The following is a 24974-nucleotide window of genomic DNA, read 5'->3' on the forward strand; positions in this document are numbered from 1 at the left end:
TCCAAATATCATTGTGATTCAGCGCAGTGGTTGACTTCAGTTTCTCCAGAGAGTCTTCTGTGGAAGACTAGGTGAAGCTTTAGAGGGTGTTGGTGTGAAGAGGGAGAATATTGTTCATCTGCTCATGCCAGCATGTTAGCTTGAGGGAAAGCCTTGTCTTGAGATGGTGTAATACTTTTGTTGGCTTTTTTCAGGACATGTTTTAGCTGAGCTCAGTCTTATCCTTCAGAGCAGATAAGTACTAGGTTTCTCCAGTCTCTTTTGGAAGAGCAGCTTCAGAGCAGCAATTGAGAAATGGAAGTCTGATGCTCAGGACTTATTATTCACTGAATGGTTTCCTTTAAAGCCCCTTGGCGTTCTTCTTCCGTATCGGAGGACATGTCCTTGTGACAACTAGTAGAAAACGAATGGCTGGAAACTACACCCAAAAGAAAATGGCTGTCTTGAGATAAGGGACTAAATGCACTTTTTGTGATAAAATTATTAAAATACTCTTGTATGAGCATTTTTAGAGTTTTTTTTTATGTTTGAACTGTCAAAATAGGCAATTCTAAGTGTTTTTGGAGGGGCTTTACTGTAATTTTAAAATTTATGCTTTTCTCTAATAAATTATGTGAAATTTTAAAAAACCAAAGACATATTCCCAATCTTTTCCAAAGCTCCAAAGTGAGGGGGGAGGTTGGACCTGTCATATATGTCAAATATCTGACCGTGAAGGGTTGTGGTCAGATATTTGACACATATGACAGGTCCAACCTCCCCTCACTTCAGAGCTTTGGAAAAGGTGGAATATGTATTTTTTTGTTTAAAATTTCACAAAATTTACTAGAGAAATGCATAAATATTTTAATCAGTATATTTATATTGTTATGACTGTATTATTATTACAGGTCATCCCCAGTTATCGGTGGGCTGGGTTATCTGCGATCTGATTTTTCAGCGCCAATATGTGCCGATTTCCGCTTATTGGCGCTGTTAGTCACTTATTGGTAATTGGCGCTGTCAGTCACTTATTGGTACTGGTACATACCTAACAGAGGCATCGATAGCCGAAAATCTCCGAAAAAGCGCCAAAAATCACAGATTTTCGGTTATTGTCACGCCAACGGAACCCCCACCAATAACCGGGGACTGTCTGTATTATTATTTTTATTATTGTTGGTATTATTGTTATTATTAATATTTGAAAATTAGCACTTATTAGGTAAATCATTTACTTTTTATCATACAAAAGTTGTTAGATAATTTCAGAGATACGACTCAAAGAAAAATCTGCAAATTAGTGAAATTTCCTCGTGGACAAGTGAATGCTGTGTTCCACAAAAATCCACAGCAAAATGAAATGCGTAGAAAGGGGGGCCACTGTACACATTACATGTATTTTTTTAAAATTAAGACCTAACATAAGATTTATTACAGGTTGCTGAACTAGAAGAAAAATTGCAAGCCATGGACACTGAGAAGGCTGAAATGCAGAATCGTATCGAAGACATGGAATATGATTTGAACAGGACGCGTTCTCGTTGCGAAAAGGTCGAGACGCACCTAGCTGAGACGTGCCAGAAGCTGAAGGCAATTCAGGATGAGGGCTGTATGGCAGCTGGTGGTGGAGGAAAAGGTGTTGGAAATGGTGTCCCCACAGCAGCGGGAAAAATCAGTCAAGCTGGAATGGCCAAGAAGGTATGCTACACTAGAAGTTTGTTAAACATTTGCAGGATTATCATCAGCAGATAGTTAGTCATGTTATTGAATAAAAATTCCTAGCTCTCATAGGTCTGGCCATAACAGTAACGGGTGTTGTAGTTAATTTTTTCAAAAAATGGAAATATATCACAGTGATTCCCTTAGTTGTTGTGGGAGATATTTTAACTTTTAGAGCATGACTTCATAATAGAACCGATCTCTTATGGTAACGCAAGTAATTACTGTCTTGGTTCTGTAAGAAAAAGAAATATAAAGAAAGAAGTTAGTACAGTAAACCCCCTGTATTCACGGGTGATGCGTACCGCACCTCCTCGCAAATAGCTAAAATCCGTGAATACTTAAAACCCCTCTAAAAACACTTAGAACTGCCTATTTTGATAGTTTAAACACAAGAAAAACTCTCTAAAAATGCTTATACCTGAGTATTTTAATATTTTTATCACAAAAAGTGCATTTAGTCATGAAAATGATATGAAAATACAGTAATTAGTGAATATTTCTCAGTGAAAAATACTGCGAATGGGCGAATTTTCCGCGAATAATGGGTAGATATGTTCCACAGAGAAATCCGCGAATACACGAGCCCGTGAGAACGCGAATACGGGGGTTTACTGTACTGATTAGAAAGTTCATAGAACTATAAAGATCACAGATCAAATTAGAGTTCAGGACATGGACAAATGATGAAAGAGAATTTGAATTGGCTAAGTATCCATAGAGAAAGCAATTCAGAGAAGAATATCACATGGAAGTTTGTAGGATTAGGCAGCAGATAACATGTACTGCAGTTCTGTATTTTCCTGTACTGTAGATCGAAGAATTAACAAGCGAGTTGGAGGAACAGCGGGAGTTAAGTGCCAAGCGCTTAGATGAACTGGAAAAGAAGACCAATGAACACAAAGAAGCTCTGAAGGAAGTGGAACGACTTAAAATGGATGTAAGTTATTATACCACGTAAGTTTAGATGTTGCCGATGAACTTACTTCACAAGAAATGTGAAAGGCTAATTTACCTGTGTATAGTTTTCTTTTAAACGGAGTCCGAGTTACTTAGGACATCTGTATGTATGAAAAATGATTCGTAGAATTAAGGTACTTGGCTATAGTTAACATTGGAAATTTTACTTGTATTACTCACAGGATATGGAGTAATCTTGAAAATATCCCACGATAGGTTAGAAGTTGCATATATGATGATGAGAATTGGAAGTAAATTTGTAACCACCTAATAGTAATATAAAAAGATTTTTTTTACATTATTACATTTTACATTTTTGTTTAATATTAACTATGTATTTTGTTGTAATGTTAATGATAAAGACATTTTGTTGTATCAGTTATTGATTTAACAGGGTTATTGACCTGAGGTTTTCATATTGTGTTTATCGTTTCCAGTTGAGACAACTACCAGAAAGTATTATAGTTGAAACAACAGAGTATAAGTGTCTTCAGTCACAGTTCTCGGTTCTTTATAATGAATCAATGCAACTGAAGACTCAGCTGGAGGAAACTCGACACCAGTTGCAAAACAGCAAGAATGCCCATCTGCGCCAGATTGAACAAATGGAGGTTAGTTTCTCACTATATCACTGCCTTATTTTCTGCGTCTATAACTATTACAATCAAGTTTACAAGAAGTGAGTAGTAGAGATCCAAACTCATATCTTAATTTGTGATAATTTATCTTAAGAAGAAGAGGTGAAGTTTTTTACCATGGCATTTGGTGAGGAGCCAACTTGGTCGCGTCATGTCCACAGTTCAGGTCACTATAAAAAAAATCATTGATTATTGCAGAAGTGGCATCAGTTTCAGTAGTCTAGCTGACAAACATTTTTGTTCTCAGAGCATATAGCTGCTCTGTATCCAAGTTCAGGAAAATTTAAACTGATGCCTCGATATCAGAAGTTGAAGTTATATGTGCTGTTTATACAAACTGCTTGTTGCTGTGTCCATATCATAGCAGAACTGTTGGCTTTAGTCCAGACTTTGGCTTTTGCATATGTTAATAAGGAATTTTTTGCCATTTGTTGAAATTACGAAAGTCTTGTGGGATCTCTGAGTTAGTTTATACCATTCATCCTTCAAAATGCTTGAGGTTGAAATTTTTCATGTTCATGTCTCACAAAGTGCAGTACTTTTCTTATCTGACCCCAAAAATGTTTTTGGATAATTTTGTTTTGTTGCTTTTAGTTTTCTGAAAAAACTATTGTGCTGGCTTTGTCTGTCCGTCCGCACTTTTTTCTGTCCGCCCTCAGATCTTAAAAACTACTGAGGCTAGAGGGCTGCAAATTGATATGTTGTTCATCCCCCCTCCAGTCATCAAGCATACCAAATTGCAGCCCTCTAGCCTCAGTAGTTTTTATTTTATTTAAGGTTAAAGTTAGCCATAATCATGCGTCTGGCAATGCTATACGCCAGGCCACCACTGGGCAGTGGTTAAAGTTTGATGGGCCGCGGCTCATACAGCATTATACCGAGACCACTGAAAGATAGATCTATTTTTGATGGCCTTGATTATACGATGTACAGAAAACTTGATTGCACCGAAGAAACTTTGGCTCATATTTATTTGCTCTTACTCTTAAACTTTACATAATTTGTCTAAGCTTTTTACATCCTTTCAGAGTGAGGAGTTAACTTCACAAAAGAAGTTACGAACTGAAGTCATACAGTTGGAAGATATGCAAGCTCAGGTTCGAAAGGAATATGAAATGCTCAGAATCGAATTTGAACAGAACTTGGCAGCCAATGAACAGACTGGGCCTATCAACCGAGAAATGCGACACCTTATCACTTCATTGCAAAATCACATCTCGCAGCTCAAGGGAGAAATTCACAGATACAAAAGGAAATACAAGGAGTCTGCTTCAGAAGTAAACAAGGTAAGTCATGGAAATCTTTGAAAATGCAGAAACTATGATGTACCATGGAAACACCGATAACTTTTATTCTGAACTTGACTTTTAGGTTAAACTGCTTTGAATTCTACCAGTATTTAAAAATGAAATTTGTTCATATGCGGAACAAACCTGGGTCTTAACTTAAGGATAATTCTTCTAGTGCCAGCTGGAAACGTAAAAACAACACACTAGGAATTGGTGGCAACGAGGTAGGCCGATGGTCCTAGGTGGTAGCCATCAAGTTCCTTTGCACATGTATCAAAAGAAATGACACCTCGGTTTGTTCTTTACCGCCCTCATAGGAAGACATGCTTTCGCTTGTCTCTCCGAAACTGTTTTTTGCTGAATTGTTGTGCTTGTGTTTGCTTGCGCTGGTGATTGTGTTTTCGTGTGCTGTCTGCTTGTGTGTAATCATGCATCCGCAAGAATCATCCCAGCCTCCAGTTTCTGCCAGACTTTCCAAGCATCAGAGGATGTTCCCTGGCGTTGATGGTTACCCTTGCTCTTGCTTTTTGGCATCGGCTGAGACTGATCCCCATTCTACGTGTAGCCGATGCAGAGCTAATGATTGATCATTGTAATAATATCACTAATCCATGCCCTGAGTGTCTGTAATATCAGTAATCCATGCCCTGAGTGTCATTCTTGGCCTCCTGAGCAGTGGAGGGTTTTTGCCAAGAAGAGGCAGCGTAGGAGAAAGTCAGAGGCTCCATCTTGGAAAGGGTTCCCTCCTTCGATGGATGTGTCGCATGCTTCTTCTTGTTCCGTCGCCTCTTTGCCATATCCTCCAGTTGCTACATCTTCTTTGGAAGATTTTGCCTCTTCCCACTCTTCTATAGCTTTGTCTATGGAAGTTTTGGGAGAGGGGTCAGGAGACTTCCCTACTAATGCTTCCTCTTCTGCTTTTGCCGGGGGTGGGTTACATTATCTTCCCCATTACGAGCAGATGCGCCTCCATTTTGCTCTGCCCTTTCAGATTCCGAAGTGCAGAAGATGGCTGGTCTCTAGGCTTCTCTAGGCCTATCAGGGTTACCAACCTTGGATGGCCTGTTGTCCCACTACATGAATTTACGCGAGCTTGGGTCAGCCGCCTTGTCATTTCCCACCCCAGCTGCTACCCCCCCATCCTGTGCCCAGTTCATCAGCTGTTTTGTCTTCCCAGCTGACTGCTCCTCTCTCGTCCCAGCATGCTGTCCTGCTCTGGCCTCCGCCCCTCCTTCCGACTCATTGGTTCAGGCAATGGTTGATCGATTTTGCAAGAGTTATAGAGGTATTGTGCAAGTGAAACATTGTAGGATGATGTCTTCTTTGTCTTCCCTTGCTCCTGTCAAGCAGTGGCGAATTAGAGACTTTGTCTCTTCCCTTAGTAGGAAGCGTCTCAGACCTATCGTATCTGCAGGAAGGATGATTTCGTCCTGTTAAAAAGACTCATCCTGCTGTTTTTGTCTGTGAAGAGGGCTCTTCTGGTACGCCCTCCTTCACCACATCATCCTTCAAGTCCTCATTCTTCTAAGGATGTCTGGAGCTCGCGTTCTGGGATTCAGCATTCCAGGAGCCCTGTTGTCCGGCCTAGACGTTCCTCTGGTTCTGATGAAGCGCTTAGTAGACACTCCTGCTCCTGCTTCGGGTGGTTGAACATGCTCATGCAGAAGATCATGCCCGTGTTCCTGAGCACGAATGTCCCCATACAGAAGAACATGTCCATGCTACAGAGCACAGCCGTGCTCCTACTCCAGTTCCTTTACAGCCTGCTGTTAAGGAGTGCGATGTCAGCCCTACACATCCACGCATAGGTTCCCGTCTGTCTTCTAGTTCTCATCCCTCCAGAGGAGATGATGTTCATCTTACCTGGTCAGTGGCTATAGGGATGTGCCAGTATGCATCTTTCAGATCTATAGAAACTGTCTAAGTTCCTTTTGAAATGATTCAACGTACTTAGGCAACAGTAATTATCCGAAACTTTGGCAAACAAGAAACGTACTTGGTGGCAAATATACGCATGTTTCTCTATGGGGCCCATTAACAGGGCCTTTCTGCACATATAAATAATGCTGTCCCCCCACAGGGAAAACTTCCATTGTCTGTGATGTTGTCGAAGCTGACTCCCAACCATACAATTCCTCTTGATATCTGCCGCCTCCTCTGTGAAGTGTTTTTGGATGATAGAGCATACTGTATAGTACAGCATCTAAAATATTCACTAATTATTTTCATTTTATTTTCCTATCTGCTTTTATTGAAATGCAAAAAAGTTGTATAATTATAGCATGGAAAATATGAAAAAATAAATGACAAAGTAACATCACGTTTATCTATAAAACTATACTGTACAAAACAAATAAACATACATGCATAAAAAATCAATCTCTCTCTTATCTCAGTGAGAGAGAGAACAAAGATACATGTGCACATTAAAAATATTTAATACACTAGTGACAGTAATTGATTTTACCGATGTAAAAGGAAAACAGAACGACTTCAATACTATGAAAGAAAATGGCTATGAATACAAGGGTTACTTGATTAGTGGTCGAACATTCTGTAAGACAGATTTATTTAATTTGTATTAAACATTTTGTAGATATTTTGCTGTATTTACATTAATATTAATATTTGAAAATTGGTAAATCATTGTTGTGATTATTTTAGGGGTGTATATACTTAAGAGTAACAGTTGTATGAGGGTAATCTAAGATGACATCGGGTGTTTGTTAGGGTGATGGTTTGGGGTGCATTTTTTTTATGAAATATTAAATTGTTTTAGTATGATAATTTAAGGTATATTTTTGTTTGAAATATTAAATTTGGCAGTGAACTGTTAAAATAGGCAGTTATAAGCATTTTAGTTTAAGGGTACAGGGTATTTGGCAGTTTAAGCACTTACAAGCATTTTTAGAAGGGATTTTGCATTTTCGCAGTTGGTTCTGGAACCTGTTTCGGTGAAAAAGTGGGGGAGCACTAAAGAAATTTTTAGTCATGCACTAGGGTGCTTCCAAGCAGTTTTTCCAAGATGAGCCAAGAGAAGAGTCATGTCAGATAAAACTGCTTTCAAGAGTCATGAAAGATCTGCTTTTCAAAATGCAAATCATAAGGCGTTGGTTTCATTCCTTTAAAACTTTATTTTTTTTTTATTTATTTATTTTTTTTTTGCCTTGTCAGATTTGTTTTCTGGTAGTTTTAAAATATGTTAAAGATTTTTATGCATATATATGTTGTGAGCCACTATTTAAGTATTTTGAAATTGCAGGATATGAAGTGAGTTTTTATTTAGCATTGGAAATTGAAACGTTCAAGAGTTGTGTCAGTTTTTGTACCATTTTTGTTTTGAAAGTAAGGAAATTTAATTTTATGTTATATTTGGTAATGATTGGTAAGCAGTAGTTTTCACATTAATAACCACTTTTTTACTTTTATAGTTAAAAAGGGAAATTGAAGAGCTCCACCAAAAACTTGCTGTCAGGCAGCGAAGCGCCAGCGTCAGTGAGAGACAAGATAGTGTTAGTAGTGACCGTGGTGATGGAATGAAAGAGCAGGTAATCTTGTTCGAAATACAGTACGTTTCGTATAGTTTGCTCTAACTGAATAATCAGATTGATGTTTTCTTTGTTTCAGAAAATTATATTACAAATTGGTGTATCCTTTTTTTTCTTTGTGTTTAATCATCCAATTCGAGTATTCTATGCAGGATGTCAAGTGTTTTGTCTTAAAAGGGTAATTCCTGTCTTTGTTGATTAACAATATGTGTTTATAGTTACTGGAGCTATAATATAATATACTGTATACTAGAATTTATGGTTTAACATTTTTGTATTTAATTCATGCAGTTGGGAATTTGTATATTTTTTTTTTATTTTGAATTGGTAAAGTTATACGTCCAAAAGACTGACAGTTGATCAAATTTATCTTATCCCCTTAAAGCAAATTTGTGAACACATGATAGTGTTAGCACTAAATAACAGCAATACACTTTTTCTGCCTTCAAACCTGGTGCATGACCGCTTTCAGGGCTACTGAATGCCCTTTGCGCCATTTGTTTTCTGGAACAGAGCAGTTTTATCGGCAGTGAATACCTTGTACATTGAATATCCATGCTCCTCTTGAAATGTCTAGATTATGTCGGGAAACTACTTAGGTCCCTCTTGGTTGGCAGAAGGTTCTTTACATTTCACAGTCCAAACCACCCCCTGAAATGATCAAACCAGCCTTTGCTTGCCTTAAAGTCTGCAGAGCTAGCTAGATTTTGCATTCTACTTGCCTTAAGGATTTGTATAAGGACATTGCCTTTTCTCAAATTGTATTCAAGTCAATTGGGACCCCATTTTCACAGCAATTCTGCACTGACAGACAAGTAGGTGTATCCACGTCAGAAAGAAAAGCTTATTGTACGTGCTGCAGTGTTTTTTCCATGCTGCAACAGCTGCAAGATTTGACATTTCCTTATTATGCACTTACATCACAGTCTACTATTTGACGTATTTGTGGGTAACTGTAGCATAAGATAACTTATGAGTGAGACTGAGAGCTAGGACAGTGTTGAGAATCCCCGACAAAATATGCAGATCTGCAGCTGTTGTGAATTATAGTAAAGTTGTAAAACTATTCTTGTTTGTAAAGGGAATAATGTTATTTTAACTATTTATAGTTGATTTTAGTTAATCTATATACATTGTGTGCAGCTTTACCTTAGTGCACATTTTTCTTTGATAGAGACAAAGTTGTCTGAGGTTTCTGAGTTTCGAGAGTGTGTGTGACTTCATTTTGAAGTGTTACTTATAGTTAATTTGTGTATACAGTACTGGATTTTAGAGATAACATAGGCTAAATACAGTCTGTATTATAGCTCACTTAAACATTTTAGCTTACTTTATTTATTTGGCCTATGCATCACATTTAGGTTTACAAGGATTGTCACAATGCTCAAAAAGCATTCTATTTAATTATTGGTGACAATTTTGTGATTAACCTACTCCAAAAACCGAAAACTGTAAATGCAAGAGTTGAATGCATAGATTTCTTATGGTTAGTCAGCATTTAATTATGGCTCTTCTTATGATACAAACCAGTCTGTTGGATCAATATTATTTCATTGAATATTTTATGTAGATATTACCTTTTTTTGACAGGCAGTTAAAGAAGAAGGCAGTGAATCGTGTGATTCATCTGGCCCAGCCACAGCTACTAACCAACAAACTTGGACACCATCAGGAGGAGGGGGAGGGAGCAGTAGTGGTGGTCCAAGTGGAGAAGATAAATCCTCAGAGGGATTGGATGTTAAGAAGGAGGAGGCTGAAGAAGAAACCAAGGTATTTCAGGCTTGATACTGTTTCTCAGATTAGTGTCTTTGTTACAGTGCAAAAACATTCCAAGTAGGAATGGTTATGTTTTCTGTTTGTTTAGCAACATCTCTTGTAAAATGAAACTGCTGTTTTCGACTGTTACTCAGTGGTAGCTGTGATTGTATTTGAAAGATTTAAGTTGCATAAGTTGTGCAAAATATATATTTAGCATTTGTCTTGTATTTAAATTTTGGCGTCTCGTCACAGGAAAATGATGAAACCGACAAAAAAGATGAAAAGATCAAAAAGGAAGCAAAAAAAGAAGGTAAAGAAAGTAAAGATGCAAATATAAGCAAGCAAGCCAGCGGTGCTCCCCCTGCAAAAGATTCCAGAGAGAGTGAAATTATTCGGAACCTGAAATCAGAACACAAGTAAGAATACAGTTTTATTTCCAATTATTCTTCTATGGGATTTTACCGTCTAAAACTTTATTGTCTTCCAAGATGCTTACACAATAAGTTGAGTCACGTGCATTGGTTTGTTTTACATATAAAAAAATTTGCACAAATTTTCCTTACCATTATAACCAGGTCACTGGCCACAGATATAAATTGTAGTGAGAATTAGTAATACTTTTTTTTTTTATTTTGTTTTTATACTTTTTTTTTTATTTTGTTTTTGTAAAGAGCTGTTTTTAGCTCATAAGCTGGAAGCTGAAGTGAGCTTTTCTTAACAGAGTTTGTCTGGCATAAATTTTTAACAGTTCCAAATTCTCCAAAACCACTGTTTTTTAATCTAAGTTTATGTGCTCCAAACAGAAAGGCAGTCAATGAATATCGTGAACTGAAACTGCTGCTAGATATGTACAAGGGTGTTGGAAAGGAACAGCGAGATAAAGTACAGCTAATGGCAGCAGAAAAGAAAGCGAGACAGGAAGTAGAGGAACTTAAAGCCCAGGTATGTCGCTAGAACTATTTCCATTTTTGTTGTATCCTGCAGTTATACATTTTATTATATAGTAGTGTAAATATTTCTATAATACTAAGGAACTTATAATACAGTACAGCATTTGTATTGATTTCTGTATATTGATTTAGTAGAAGTGAAAAACAAGTATAGTAAAATGTTACTCTGGCTCGAGTTATTTTTTCTCAACAATCAGTCAAGTATTGTTATTAACTGGGAAAAATTGTATTGTAATTATAGGTCAAAAAACTTCAAGAAAGCAAACGAGAAGAACGGAAGAAACTTGCGGATGAAGAGGCAATTCGTAAGATTAAACAGCTCGATGAATCTGTTCACCAATTGCAGAGACAAGTGGCAGCTCAGAAACAGGTATCACCTGCATACTTTTTAAAATATTTTTGTTTTTTTGTTTTGTTTTTTGATTACTTGAATACATTGAGTTCAAGTATTCAAAATGAAAAATTATGTACTCTACCAAAATAGTTTTAAGGGAATGTAAGTGGCTGAAGAATAGAGAATACAGTATAAGCACTGGAGAATAAAACAAATATGAGACTATCACCACCGTAAAAACAAGTTTTTCATTTTAAATTACATATTGTGCTCTTCCTCTTATGTAGTACAGTATTTGTTTATAGAAGTTCATAGAATTTGGAAAAGCCTTCCTAATTAGGTTATGTTGTTAAACTGCTGAAATTTTATTATGATCCTAGCTCCCCTTTGCGCGGCTTGCGCTCTGTTATACCCATAACCTCTCTGATCTGAACTCGCAAACACTACCCCACAGAGGTGGGGAAAATCTGGGTGTGTTCTTGTAGTAGGGGGGCTGAAGGCGGGGGAGCTATTGTTTAACAGGCCCGGGGCATTTCCGGCCAGGAGAGTGGAATGTAGGGGACTTCTTCATAGTTCAAAAAATGGGCTCTAACCTGGGATTTTTGCCGATTTCTCGGCCTACAATTCAACTGAAAGCCTCTGTGATGAGTAGTTCAGTGGCATTCAAGAGAGGGAGGACAAAGCAGAGGCAGGGAGGGACAGTCAGGAGAGAGACGGAACCAAAGACCCTTTCTATATCACAAAATCTATTTAGTTTGATTATAAAATATTACAAAGGAAATACTGGCCTTTAGTAAACACCAAGGCCCGTAAGTCACACATGATTGGGAACTACTGTACTGTGAAGGCTATGTTTTGTAAACATGAAGTTTGACTAACCCGATTTACCATTTCAGTAACCTCAAATTATACTGTACATCAGTGTTTAAAAAGTCACTGACTTATGAGTTTCAATAAACAAAATTGTCTTTTATTGTTGCATTAATGCTAATTATTCTTTTTTATAAAAAACAGCACAGCATTTACAGCCTAGCTTAGCAATCTACACCTAACTTCTTGCCTTGTAGGATACCTGCTGGCTCCCAATTTTAACAAATATAAGCCTACCCATTAAAATTTTAAAGAACTGAAACTTTTCACTTGGTTTTGAAACTATTACAGTACTTAGCTCGAGTGGTATTATGATGATCGACAAATGCACTGTCAAACACTGGAGACATATGAACCTGTGACAGACCAGAGTGTAATGAGGAAGACCCCTGATACAGTCACTGTTGTCACATATGTGTGTGTGTAGGATATGTGTGTGCGTAGGATGAAGGAAAAACCTAGGTGGTCGTTGTATGACAGGAGATAGGCCCTCTTGCTCTGAGTCCTTTATATTCTATCACACTGCCAAATAGCACTATTCTGGTCGAGGCCAACTAACCATAAGAGAATGCTGTGAGATTGGTTGGTCTTTCTTAGGAAGCCCTTGGGGTGGGGGAACCTTGAGAGTGTAACTTCTTGAGGACGAACAGTGGCTACACTATCAAAATACTGTTTTAGAGGGAGAGAAGCTTCATTTTTTAATTGACTTTCTTAATTAATTACATTTTTCATAATTGTTTAAGTATAGGCATTATACAAATAATGTGAGGGATCAAAAGGGGAAAGTTTGTCTTGAAAATTTGACTTTTAAGATTTGGCAAGAGGCATACTCACCATATTATACTGTATAATTCTTGCCTTAGTGGTTTTATCAGCAGATTGGATAGAAGTTTGAGTATCCCACATAATTCAGTCCCTAAATGTATAGTCTGTGGAGTAACACTTCGTAGTGTAACATGCTTTATGTGATGTCCTAAATATAATTGGCTACAAATGTCAAGTTTTGGAAAAAATCAGTTTTAAGAAATTTTGCAGAATATCCATCATTTTCAATTCACCCACTTATAATTAAATTTTTCAAGAGTTGCTGTTTGATAAATAGAATCTAAACCTCATCAGACCAGTTCCTACAGGGCTGGCCTGAAAGATTAGTCGTTATTAAAAATAAGGACTAATCCTTCAGGCCATCATTGTAAGAATTAAATTAGCCCAGTGGTTTTGTTAAACTACTTAATATTACAATGTATGCATCCAGTATAACCACGTATTTGCCCACAAACAGTTTGTCTTTGAAGACACTTTTGTAAAATCAAGGTATAAACTGTACACAGTACCATCTAATTTTTCCCCTTTGTCACAAAGTTTGTTGAGGCCATGATAAAATTCTCTGAGATTATTTTCAACAATTACAAAAATCTGTGTACTGTATATTCTGTTCTTCAACCTCATTGTTATTAAGGATTTCATGCAATAAGTCAAAGTTTATTGCTTGTATCCTTAAATTAACCTCATTTACTCAATGCTTAGCAATTTTTTCTTTGTCTAAACTTTGGCTGGTTACACTTTTAGTATTATTATTATTATTATTATTATTATTATTATTATTATTATCTGAGTCATAAAATTGGTACATTCCTTAACAAGCGCTATAGCTAAGCTAAATTGAATGAGAATGCTAAATGCTTGACTCCAGCCAATTTTTTTATTAACTGAATAGTCATTGAGCCTGCACATGGAACCCATTCTTTTTTCATATGTTGAAAGGGAGACGTGCTCTAGTTTCACGCTTATAGTGATCAGATATTTGAAATGGATAGAAAGTGAAGAATCAATGGAAGAAATTATATTGGATGCAATTTGCATTATTTTGTTTAATTGTAGTTATCATAACAAGATAAGCTTTGAGAGCTTAAAAAAAATGTTTTTGGTGTCTGTGTTGCCAATTAGTATAGTTTGATTGAAAATAAATACAAAATCTGTTGATTTAATTTTGTGAGAAAGTGAACTTATTGTGTACATAATATTATGCAACAGGTGAAAAAATAAATTGAAAAGCTTGTTGACTGGAATATCTACACTGCAAATATTAGAGCTCATTTTCAACTCTAATATAAATGTAGCTGGTAAATTAGCAGCATTTTAAACATGTAAATTATATTTAAACTAGTACATTTATACCTCTTCAAATTTGTAGGAAGAAGAAACTCTGCTGAATGAAATGGAAGTTACTGGACAAGCATTTGAAGATATGCAGGAGCAAAATATTCGACTCATTCAGCAGTTGCGAGAGAAGGATGATGCTAATTTCAAGCTTATGTCGGAGCGTATTAAATCAAACCAAATCCATCAGTTAGCCAATGAAGAACGAAATGTTTTACAGGAACAGGTGATTTTGATTTTAATTTTTTCTAATTGTTGTGCGGCTTTTTTTACTTCATTAGATTAATTATCCTTGAATTTCATGCTGTGTTTAATCTTGCCTGACTTTTTATTATTTAATTCCATGTGGTTTTATGTCCTTTCAAAAAGACTGTTGTCTTGCTTATACTGAAAAGCAGGTTTTCCACACGTTAATGCTGAAATTAGCTGATACTTAAGGTTTTTTGGCCCAGCTGCATTGCTTTATCTTAATTTCCTCCAGATCCTTGCCCCATTGCTGTTGCTTTGGGGGTCCTAATAGGATGACAGGTAAGAGGCAGTCTCCCAGTGCTTTGATAACAAAAGACATCAAGGTCCTGGAAACCTTGTGCATCAGCTGCTGACCTAAAATTTTTCTCTAGGTAACAATGTTCTTTTCTTTATGAGCAAGACTAAAATGATTTGGGTTACGCCCTTGAAAATTTTGATGGAGGATAGCATTGGACAGCATGCCTCCCCACCTATAAAACTGGAGTACCTGACTTGTCCGAGTGAGGGGGAACTTTACTGTCAAACCTTTATTGACTGATGACCTTTTAGGCATTGAAGGAAGGGCTGTAGGTGGTTCACCCATGACAGCTGCTTTCTTAAATGTAGTAACATTGCTCCTCCCCTTTAGGCTCACAGACAGAGGGAACCCACATTGCTGCTCCCCTTTAGGCTCCTCACAGACAGAGGAAACCCATCCTGAAATACTTATATTCTTGATTCTTCCTTTGGATTCTTCTAATCAAACAAAAAATAAATTTCAAGTAATAGAACCTTGTGTTACAAACAATAAGAAAAACTAAATTCAGGCAGGATGCGCCCTTGACCCATAGCATCTTATCTAAAACTTGAAAACTACTTATTAAATAGGCAGGCATTCAACAATTGAAAAGACTTTTAGACAAGTAAAAGCAAAACATGGTTGGTCAAAGCAGCTGCCTAAAATTAGAGTCATACCATGCTATATAATCTATACATAATTCAAAAGATAAAAGTAATGAAACATGACATAATGAATAGATTATAGTATACAATCATTTTTGCCAAATAATTAAGATGAACCTACTTGATCCTTTCTCTGTGAGCTTGTTATCGCTACTAGTAACAAGATCAGTATCCTGTTAATCATGCAGCTGACCAATTTTCTCCCTTTTGTATTTGTACTTTGATTCTTTGGTATTTTCATTACTGTTATAATGTTACACTTTACTCGTATGATAGAATGTTTTATTATAGTAAAGCGATGAAATATGCAAATGATGTGTAGGTAGTTATTCAAATACTGAGTTATGTAGCTTTTATTGGTGATTCATTTCAGTGTAAATTAGCACCATTTTTGTTATTCAGTTTGAAAATCTTGATTACAAACTTAGAACGTTTGCCCTTGGCCAAAAATTTCATCTGGAAAATCTCTTTCAAAAAAAAAAAAAAAAGGAAATAGACTTGGCTTTCTGTAGAAAATGCGAACATATCTCCAATACAAGATTCAGAGCACCAATTTTTTATGAACTGATTCTCCGGTGGTCTTCCATCCGCAAACTGTATCACGGTTTCTTTGTTGACTCTCACCACCGCTGGTGCTTGACAAATCTACATCATCCTCTGTCTTTTCCCCTGATTCATGATCTCTGATAAAACCTGAAGTAAAAAATTGTCTAAGGTAGGTTTCTCTATAACTGTGATATAATAAACATCATATTCACTACTGTCACTATCAGAACTGTCAGATAGTTCAGGTTCACTACTATCATTGTGATTTCCAAATAAAAGCCTCTTTACTACTTCATCATCAAGAGAACCTCCTCTCCCACAGTATGTTGAGGGTTATGATGGCCTAGCCCTTGCCCTTAGATGATCCTGTTGGAAATCAAATGTTGCCATTTGACGCAAGAGTATAGAAAAAAAGCTCCCTAAAATGACAAGCGAAGCACGTTATCTGTTACAAGCTGCCTAACTAGGAGCAAAAGAATGATTGTTGAGATCAGTTCCATGTCATGGATGACGAGACCCTTTTGATGACTGAGGAGATCATTCCTGTGCTTCGAAAGGGTAAAAAAAACATTTTATTAGACTTGACAAGATACAGTAATGTGCATGGTTGTAAAATCTACATTCCAGAGAGGAAAATAAAGAAACCTCTTTAAAAGTAAAAATAAAATTTTAATGACAAGATTTTTAATTGAAAATTTAAATTTGGGTTAAAATAGAGAAGTAAGACCATATTTACCCAAACCCTTACCATGCAAAAGTAAATATGGATGCAACAAAAAATGCCACTGCATAATGTTGGTCAAATGATCACACAGGGGAAATGTGTGAACCAGTTTAAATAAAGTGGTCAGAATCACCATCTCTTATATGAACAACAGAACCAGAAATCTCAAACCAATGCACAAAACTGAAGTCCAACAAAGTAATCAAAATCAGAAATGGAAGTTGAGGAAATTATCCACAATATCACAGGAGAATTGGAAGAAAACAGTCTATGTCCCTGAGCTTCAAGATGATATATGAATACGTACAGTAACCCCCCGTATTCGCGTTCTCACGATTCGCGGACTCACACATTCGCGCGTTTCTCTGTGGCACATATCGTGATATAAAAAGTAAAATATGGAAAAAGAATGACAGAAGCCTAACGTTTTCTGTAAGAGAAGTGCCAGTCTGTCATGCGGGATGCCTAGAAAACTCCTTGTACTGTACCTTATTTTTTTCAAAGACACATAGTGCTCTCAGTTTTCAAGGTAGACTGCTCAGTTTTGTTTCATTTTGCAGCTGAATGATTGTTCTGTACAGTAGTATAAAAAAGCCCCCAAAATAACTTTACATATTGGAATAATGAGTAGAAAAACCATACACTTTCCTCTCAAAACAAAATAATTGCCAAAAAACTATTTGCGATAAAGATGAATTACGTAGTTTTGCAGTGCTAAAGTTGCAATTATTCCAAGTAACATCGTATTTTCCATAAAATAAGTGATGCTCAGTCATGTGTTCATTTCTCTCTCTCTCTCTCTCGCTCAAAAAAGATAAACTATGTAATTATAGAATAAAAAAATCTAAATTTATACACAACAAATAAACATATGTTGCATATGCATAAAAAATCTCTTGTGCACATGCAAAAAAGAAAAGTATATAATTTAATTATAGAATAACTCTCTCTCTCTCTCTCTTTTGCAGAAAACATGAACGATGTAATTATAAAATAAAAATCTAATCTTAAACTATACAAAACAAATAAAAATTCATGTTACATATGTATAAAAAATATCAGGAATACTTGCTGAAAATGATCCTCATCTTGTTTATTGGTTTGTTATCTTTATTTTTTTTGACGTTTGCACAAGTCATCAATACTCGAAGGACTTAAGTTTGGATGACGTTTTCTTCAGGTGTTGATAAGTGAAAGGGTTAAACTGTGCATTTGCTCACAGGATATTTACCTTCTAGCAGTTGTGCTTCTTCGGAACTCCTTTCTAAGGAAGATTGTAGATTTTCATATGGCACAGTAGAACTGGTGGCATTGGGCACAAATGCTGCGAGATAACTGAGTAAAAAAGCATAACTTTTACCTTTTACTTCTGAAGTTGGCTGACTTTATTTCAAAGAGACAAAATCTGGTGATGATCTCAGGCTGAGGATGCTAAGATGATCCTAGAATGGTCAGCCACTGGATTGGTGCTATATGAAGTTTCACCTGTTTTGGCCTCCAGACAGGGTAATTTATCAATGAAGTGATTTTTCATTCTCCGTTAGACTAGAATGATGCTTTTGCATCAGTCTCTTTGGGTCAGATGAAACTGGGCTGCTCCAACACATGATTGTGGATACATTGTCAGTCAAGAATTCCTAGTGCTGACTGCTGTAGTCAGTTGCTCATGTCGGTGTGAGAAGTAAGTGAGTAAATTTTGTTTCTGATTTTTGTCTCTGTTAAATTGACATTTATACCATTGGAGAGCTCAACAGAGTGTGTAGCCCCATGGAGTATCATAGAAGAATGACTAGTAGTTGAGGTGTAATGCACAATAAAAAGGGCCACTTGGATCTTGTATGGTGAAAGTTGTTGCATGGCTCCATTGCACAGAGGAAAGGCATTGTATGGTTAATGGGTCGTAATGAAGAATTATGAGTAAATTTAAGAACTGGGAGAAGCCCAAACTAAATTTTGTGGTGATTGTGAAATAATTTGTTTTATTCTCATCTTTTTCAGACAAATACCTTAGCTACACAAGTTGAAGCACAAAATCAGGTTGTCCGTAAATTGGAGGAGAAGGAAAGATTACTTCAGAACAGCTTAGCAACTGTTGAGAAAGAATTAACTCTTCGTCAACAGGCTTTAGAAATGCATAAAAGGAAAGCAATAGAGTCTGCTCAGTCAGCAGCAGATCTCAAACTGCATTTAGGTAAAGGACTTTTTGTTTCCTGATCACATTTCATGCTCTTTTGCCCTGATATCTTATAAAAGCATGTAATGATCTGTAACTGTGTGATAATATCAACTCTTTTAAATGAAACCTTCTTAAAGGGAGGTACGGTATTTGAGCTGAAATCTATTTAACCTTCATGAGCACTGGGTGCTGTTTTGATTGGGAATGTTTTATTAATTCATTTTGTACATTTGAAAAGTTTTCAAAGAAAATTTTCCTGATTCTTCAATAGCAGTCATTGTATTGTCCCACTTAGTTTTTTTTTATGTATTCTGGTAACTTAAACGGGTTTTGTTATATCCAAGAGGTATTTGATACTGCTGTCCATGGATATTTCTGATTTTGAAAGTACTGGACTGTTACACAAATAATTGTAAGCAATTCTCAGTATTGTTTATAACTAAACATAATGCATTTCAGTTATGGGCTACCTCTTTTCAATTTTCAATCTAAAATACACAAACTAACAGTGTTGTCCCTCAAGGTTGTATCCTTCTTAGCAACTTATCTTGGGTTTTAATTACCAACAGCTAAAAGCTTTGATCACAAACCTCTATTACTTATAAATGCTTGACTGCAAAAACTAAACTTTTTGTAAATTCCTTATACTGTACAAGTATACTACACCAGTACTATGTAAATTGACAGCAACAGGATAACTACTGTAATTAGAATATACTGAATGCTTCACTTCCTGATCAGACATAAATATAGTTACTCTTATACCAGTGTGTAAATGGCTAGTAACAGGATAACTGATTAAATGTCATCCCAAAGACAAAACCCGTATGGAAATAATGTTCTAATGTTCTTAGTCTTTTAATGTTTTCAGTTTAGTCTTTAACCTTTTTTATTTGTTAGATAAGATAGTTCTTTGAGAGTCGGTATACAGTATTTAATGTTAAACTGCTTATGAATTAAGTATATAATACATGTTTTTATATAAGTACGTAACTTAACTTACCCAGTAATTACTTAGCTAAGAGTTTCTACTCGAACGGGAGCTTAAATTTTCAATTTTTTGGTAGCGATTCTTTAGTTTTGTGTTGACTGAGCACCATGGTTTTGAAATTTGTTGGGTTTCTTCCCATCCTGTGAGGTATTTTTTGTATGGTAGCCTCTCGGCACTGTTGTTTAATAGTTTTCCTAGTTTAGACTGTTATACTGATTTTGACTGGTAGCTAGTTTAGTTATGTCAGACACTAGTTCTTCTAGTTTCTGGTAAGGCTGCAATACCCGGTTAATGAAACGAGTATATAGTCACTCCTCGTCATTTAAGAAGCGCTCACTTTCAGGCTCCAAGCGCCCTGCTTCACGTGAACAACGCAGTTCTTCATCTAAGCGCCCAGATTCGGCCGAGCGCCCTGTACTTGATGAGCACTTTTTATGCGTTTGAGTCCCCAGTGGTGGCTGAGCTCCTTGTATTAGCTGAATGTCTACCTTCGGTTGAGCGCCCTGAAGCAGCCAAGCTTCCTGCAGCACCCGAGTTCCTTGATGCATCCGCTCACTCAAGGGCTCTGCCTTGTCGATTTTCATCCAGTCCTCCTGCTGCCAGTGCCTCGAGGGAACCAGCCAGCGAATCGACGTCTGCTTTAAGCGTCAGGCCCAGCTTTGTCCAGTTGGACGATGAATCTGTCTTCCTCGAGTTTGGATCCAGCTTTGGCCCCCTCTTCAGTGCAAGTTGGACAGCATTCTGCACAGACCATCAACTGCTAAGGCGCCTGTTTCGTTGGAGGAAGAGGATTTTGATCAAGATTCTCCAGCGACTCCTTACGTGTCCCTTCTGAGGTTTTTGCTTCAGAACTTCTGGGAGTTCTTCTCACCTGCGACTCTACGCCTTCAGCTTCATCCTTTATGATGAGTCTTCAGACACTCTCTGACTCCTTAAATTGGTTCTCTCGTCCTCGTCTAAGAAGACCCTTTGTGAAGTGGAGAACTGGCCTATTGGTAGTGGTAATAACAAACAGCTCTACGAAAATAAGATAGTCTAACCTCAATGTGGCTTTTCTAGAAAACATGCAATATATGGACTTATTAAGACTAATCATTATAATAGTCTTTCATAAGCAGTTCAATTAGACTACACAGTTAGAATGGAAATGATGTTAGTGAATCCGTCTCAGTTGGAGATATCTGAAAGCTTATGAATACAGGGGCTTAGAAATGTTTACTGTACATAAAATTTAGAATTCATGTGTTGAATTCAATACACAAAGGTGCAGGTTGAGGTAATTTTCTTTTGAATAATTTTAGTTAGGTAGTATTGTTTGTTTTATGATACACCATGATTTGAAAGTCTATGTACTTTACTATTATAAGTTGGTTACTTTTTTTTTTCCAGAGAAGTATCATGCTCAGATGAAGGAAGCTCAACAAGTTGTGGCTGAAAAAACCATGGCCTTAGAACAAGAAGCATTCAAGTACAGGAGGATACAGGTGTGTTTGATTTTTTTTTTTCTTTATAATATTAACTGTTTTTGCTCACTTCACTTCCTGCAAATATGTATCTAATTTGTTAAGCAAAAAGGGTTCTAGTAGCAGCCTCACATGCACCTTATTCCAGCAGTTTATAGATGTAACTTAAATGAACAAGTGCTCCTTAGGTTATTATAGAGTTACATTCCAATAAACATATCACAGGTAGAAAATGTTGTAATATGAAAATTAATTTTAATACACCCAACCTAACAAACATCATAGTTTAGCCTTAAACATTTTCAGAACACTTACATTAGCTTGCAGTTGGGCAAAATCATTAATAATGTGTGAAGAAAGTTTTAAAAATTATTACTGTATTGTATGGATATCCATATGAGAGAATGTTAACTCAACATTCTGGTCAAACTATTTATTGATAACAGTAGTTCAGTGACTTACAGTGCTTTAGAAGCCCTTCAAAATTATTTTATTAGATATCCCTGTGTTTAGCATAAAACTTGAAGGAGGGTGAAGTTGGATGGCATGCCTCCTTACCTATAGAATTCAAGTAGGTAATGATGTTGAGCAAGGCAAAGTCTATTGCCAAGCTCTACTCCTATTGCTGAGTGAAATATGATGGGTCACAAAATATGTAGGCAAGAAAGGAACTGAAGGTGCTGATAAATTAATACATATTTAACCAACCATCAAGTCATTCTGTGAAGTTGCCATTTAGTACTTTTAAGCTGTTCAAAAAATTTTGGGAAATGTTGCAGAATTATTTTGAGTGAATGTGCCTATGCATATGTACATACTGTGTATATGAAGATACATACCAATTTATTTACTCTGATCTCAAGTACTGTTTTGCAGGCATTTTGAATAATTTCTTGACTAGCATTCTCAGTGGAAAATTTTGTTGCTAGATATTTTTAGAAACTACTAAGCCTGAAGATTTGTGCATTCAATAGGAAAATAAAACTACAATTTCCTAACAAGTATAGTAATCATAGTGTTCCTATGGATGAAAATGTAATATTGACTATTGTTTCACCTTATTTTTATTTGTAAGAGAGTAGTGACTATTTTAGGTTAGCTTCCTTAATATTCACTGTTTTAATCATTACAGGAGGAGGTTGCAAGCTTGCGACGCAAAGTAGAGAGAGCAAAGAAGTTTGAAATGGTGGATAGAGCCGATGAAGTTCTCATGGAAGAAATTAGGGATTACAAGGACACCCTTACTTGTCCGTCATGTAAAGTAAGTTTTTATGGTATTAAATACATTGATTTGTATATATTGTAAATAGTTTTAAGAAATTATCTTTTAGCAGGCTACTTACCTTTTTATAAGTACTGTATAGCAATTCCTCTCTTACCCAACACTCCAGTGTTTGTTGCTTGACCATCATGGCAGTAGATAATTTTAAATTCTACATAAGTAATATGGTTTATCCGTAAATGGAAGGAGTCAGTGAAATTTTTTTTATTGTGTTTTGTAACTTTCTTCTTTATCATCTCTACTCATGCAGCTGTCCTCATTCACATATGTGTTCACTGTAACAGCCCAGCATCTCATTTCTTTGTATACATAGGTCCTTAAATCCATGAATAGTGGTTCTGAGGGGCCCTCCGTTGAGCAAAAAATGCAAATGCCCAGAATGTGTAGAGTTCAGTACTCCAAAATTACTCAAATTTGCCTACCTACACATACAGCAGTTTGAGCATCAATAGATTACATTACTGTCACAAAAATTACGGTTGTATATAGTAGTAAACATCAATATCACTCCCCAACATACTGGGATGCAAATGTGTATACAGTACCATTTAAAAGGAATACTTTTACCTAGCAAAATTTGATAAAGACTGCTAGCAGTATTTACATATAGTAAATAGCCTCTTCCTACCTCCTGAAATCCATAAACATTATATTATTTGGGATGAATGAGTCTTACCCACTGTTAAAGTCGGATTACATTTTTCCGCCATTAGGTGCTATTGTCATTCAAAATCAACAAAAGAATAACACTTGGCTGATCCAGATGTATTGTCTATAATTACTTGTTTTCCCACCAGGTGGTGTGTGAATGTTTGCATTCTCATCAGAATTCTTTCTGTCTATGTCTTTTCAGTTGTAATAATTTGGATATTTCTGGCTATTTCTCCTGTACTGTATTTTCTCGATTTTTCTTATGAGCTTGTCATCTACTGCAAGCAGATATGGAAGCAGGAGGCTTTGTAGGAATGAGTTTTGTGTAAACTGAATGCATTCAGCTAGCCACTGTCTCTTCCTTTTGATTGAAGAGATTTGCTTCAAATTTTTACCACTTATTCTACAACTAATACTAAATAAACACAAGTCTTGTTTCAGCCTTCTTGGAGATCTAAGCATGTAGTTTTAAAAAAAAAAAAGTAAGTTTTCAGGAAACAGCAAAAGAAAAATTTTTTGGATGTTCAAGCATCTGGAAACAATCAGGAAATCTTGATCAAGTTATCCTTATGTCAATATAACCCATTTTCCCCCCAGAACCTTTCCAGCATTTCCACGACTACTTATTTCTCTGTACTGTTCTCATTGTGCATTCCTTTTGTTTATTACTGTCATTCTTTTAGGCCCATTTCTTCCTTTAATGGGTTTTAATATACTGGACAGCATTTTGGTCAGCTCATCAGCGATTGATTCTCTAGTTCCTTTTAGCATATCACTTAGCTATTCCTGATGGTCAGGAGGTTTTCTAATTATTAGATCTCCAAAGGCTCTCCTGACCTGTACAGATACAGTAACTATAAGGTCCCTTTTGTGTTAACCTTATCTATTTTCATTCTCTATATTTGGTGAATTTCAAAAATATTTCCTTTGTTCAGTCATTCCTTTTTTTTTTTTTTTTTTAACTGTAATATCTGTTAATACTTATCTATTTTCATTCTCTATATTTGGTGAATTTCAAAAATATTTCCTTTGTTCAGTCATTCCCTTTTTTTTAACTGTAATATCTGTAATACTGTATTGCCCTTTGCCTTTTTTTTTCAACATTCCAACTTTGTTTGTGTTGTACATAAATTTTGATTCTCTTCCTCTCAACCATCTTGTTATCCATATCTTGTATACCTCTCTGCCAAAGCTTGCCATCTTGCTTCCTTCTAGTGTCACTCACCACTACTATTGTACTGTACGTCTTTCTTTTGCAGTTTTAAATTGCCTAATATTGATGCTTTATTTGATGACTTCTTGATACCCTGTTAACTTCATTTACCTGTTTCTTGTCTATTCTTTTATTTTATAAATATTTCTAAAAAAAAAAATGTGAAAAGCATGTTTATAATTACTGCCAGTGTTCAGAAAGATATTTATCCCACTCATGTGTATGCCAAGGTTCTCATGGTGTTGCTATATGCTATTTTTTTTTTAATACATTTTCATGCTTGTGTCTGGAACTCTTTAAGTTAAGCTAAGCCACCTCCAGCAGTTGTTAAGCTTTACAGTCTTTTATTAGACAAATTTACATGTTTAACAAGTATACAGATCAGAGTTTTGTTTGAGAATTTAGTCTTGTATGAATAAAATGTACCCACTAGCATTGTCTTCTACGATGAATATGGCCCACTTAAAGCTTTCTCATACCTTGTGATGAGTGAATTGATGTTTTTGGCAGTTTCTCACCAGAATTTCTT

At 36.1% G+C, this 24974-nt stretch overlaps 1 protein-coding gene across 5 annotated transcripts in view; it reads left to right on the plus strand.

The window, feature by feature from the left end:
* Bre1 (E3 ubiquitin-protein ligase Bre1) overlaps positions 1–24974 on the plus strand; it is a 193614-nt gene that overhangs the window by 166043 nt on the left and 2597 nt on the right. For all 5 annotated transcript variants that reach the window (XM_067082213.1, XM_067082214.1, XM_067082212.1 and 2 more), the window contains 13 exons: positions 1420–1680; positions 2516–2641; positions 3099–3272; positions 4328–4585; positions 8020–8136; positions 9727–9906; positions 10147–10310; positions 10698–10836; positions 11086–11214; positions 14243–14434; positions 18668–18860; positions 21226–21320; positions 22432–22560. In XM_067082213.1, the coding sequence (XP_066938314.1) occupies positions 1420–1680; positions 2516–2641; positions 3099–3272; positions 4328–4585; positions 8020–8136; positions 9727–9906; positions 10147–10310; positions 10698–10836; positions 11086–11214; positions 14243–14434; positions 18668–18860; positions 21226–21320; positions 22432–22560 (2157 nt within the window). The remainder of the gene's footprint in view (positions 1–1419; positions 1681–2515; positions 2642–3098; positions 3273–4327; positions 4586–8019; positions 8137–9726; positions 9907–10146; positions 10311–10697; positions 10837–11085; positions 11215–14242; positions 14435–18667; positions 18861–21225; positions 21321–22431; positions 22561–24974) is intronic.

The sequence above is a fragment of the Macrobrachium rosenbergii genome, chromosome 39 (genome assembly GCF_040412425.1).
Source record: "Macrobrachium rosenbergii isolate ZJJX-2024 chromosome 39, ASM4041242v1, whole genome shotgun sequence".
Taxonomy (NCBI): Eukaryota; Metazoa; Arthropoda; class Malacostraca; order Decapoda; family Palaemonidae; genus Macrobrachium; species Macrobrachium rosenbergii.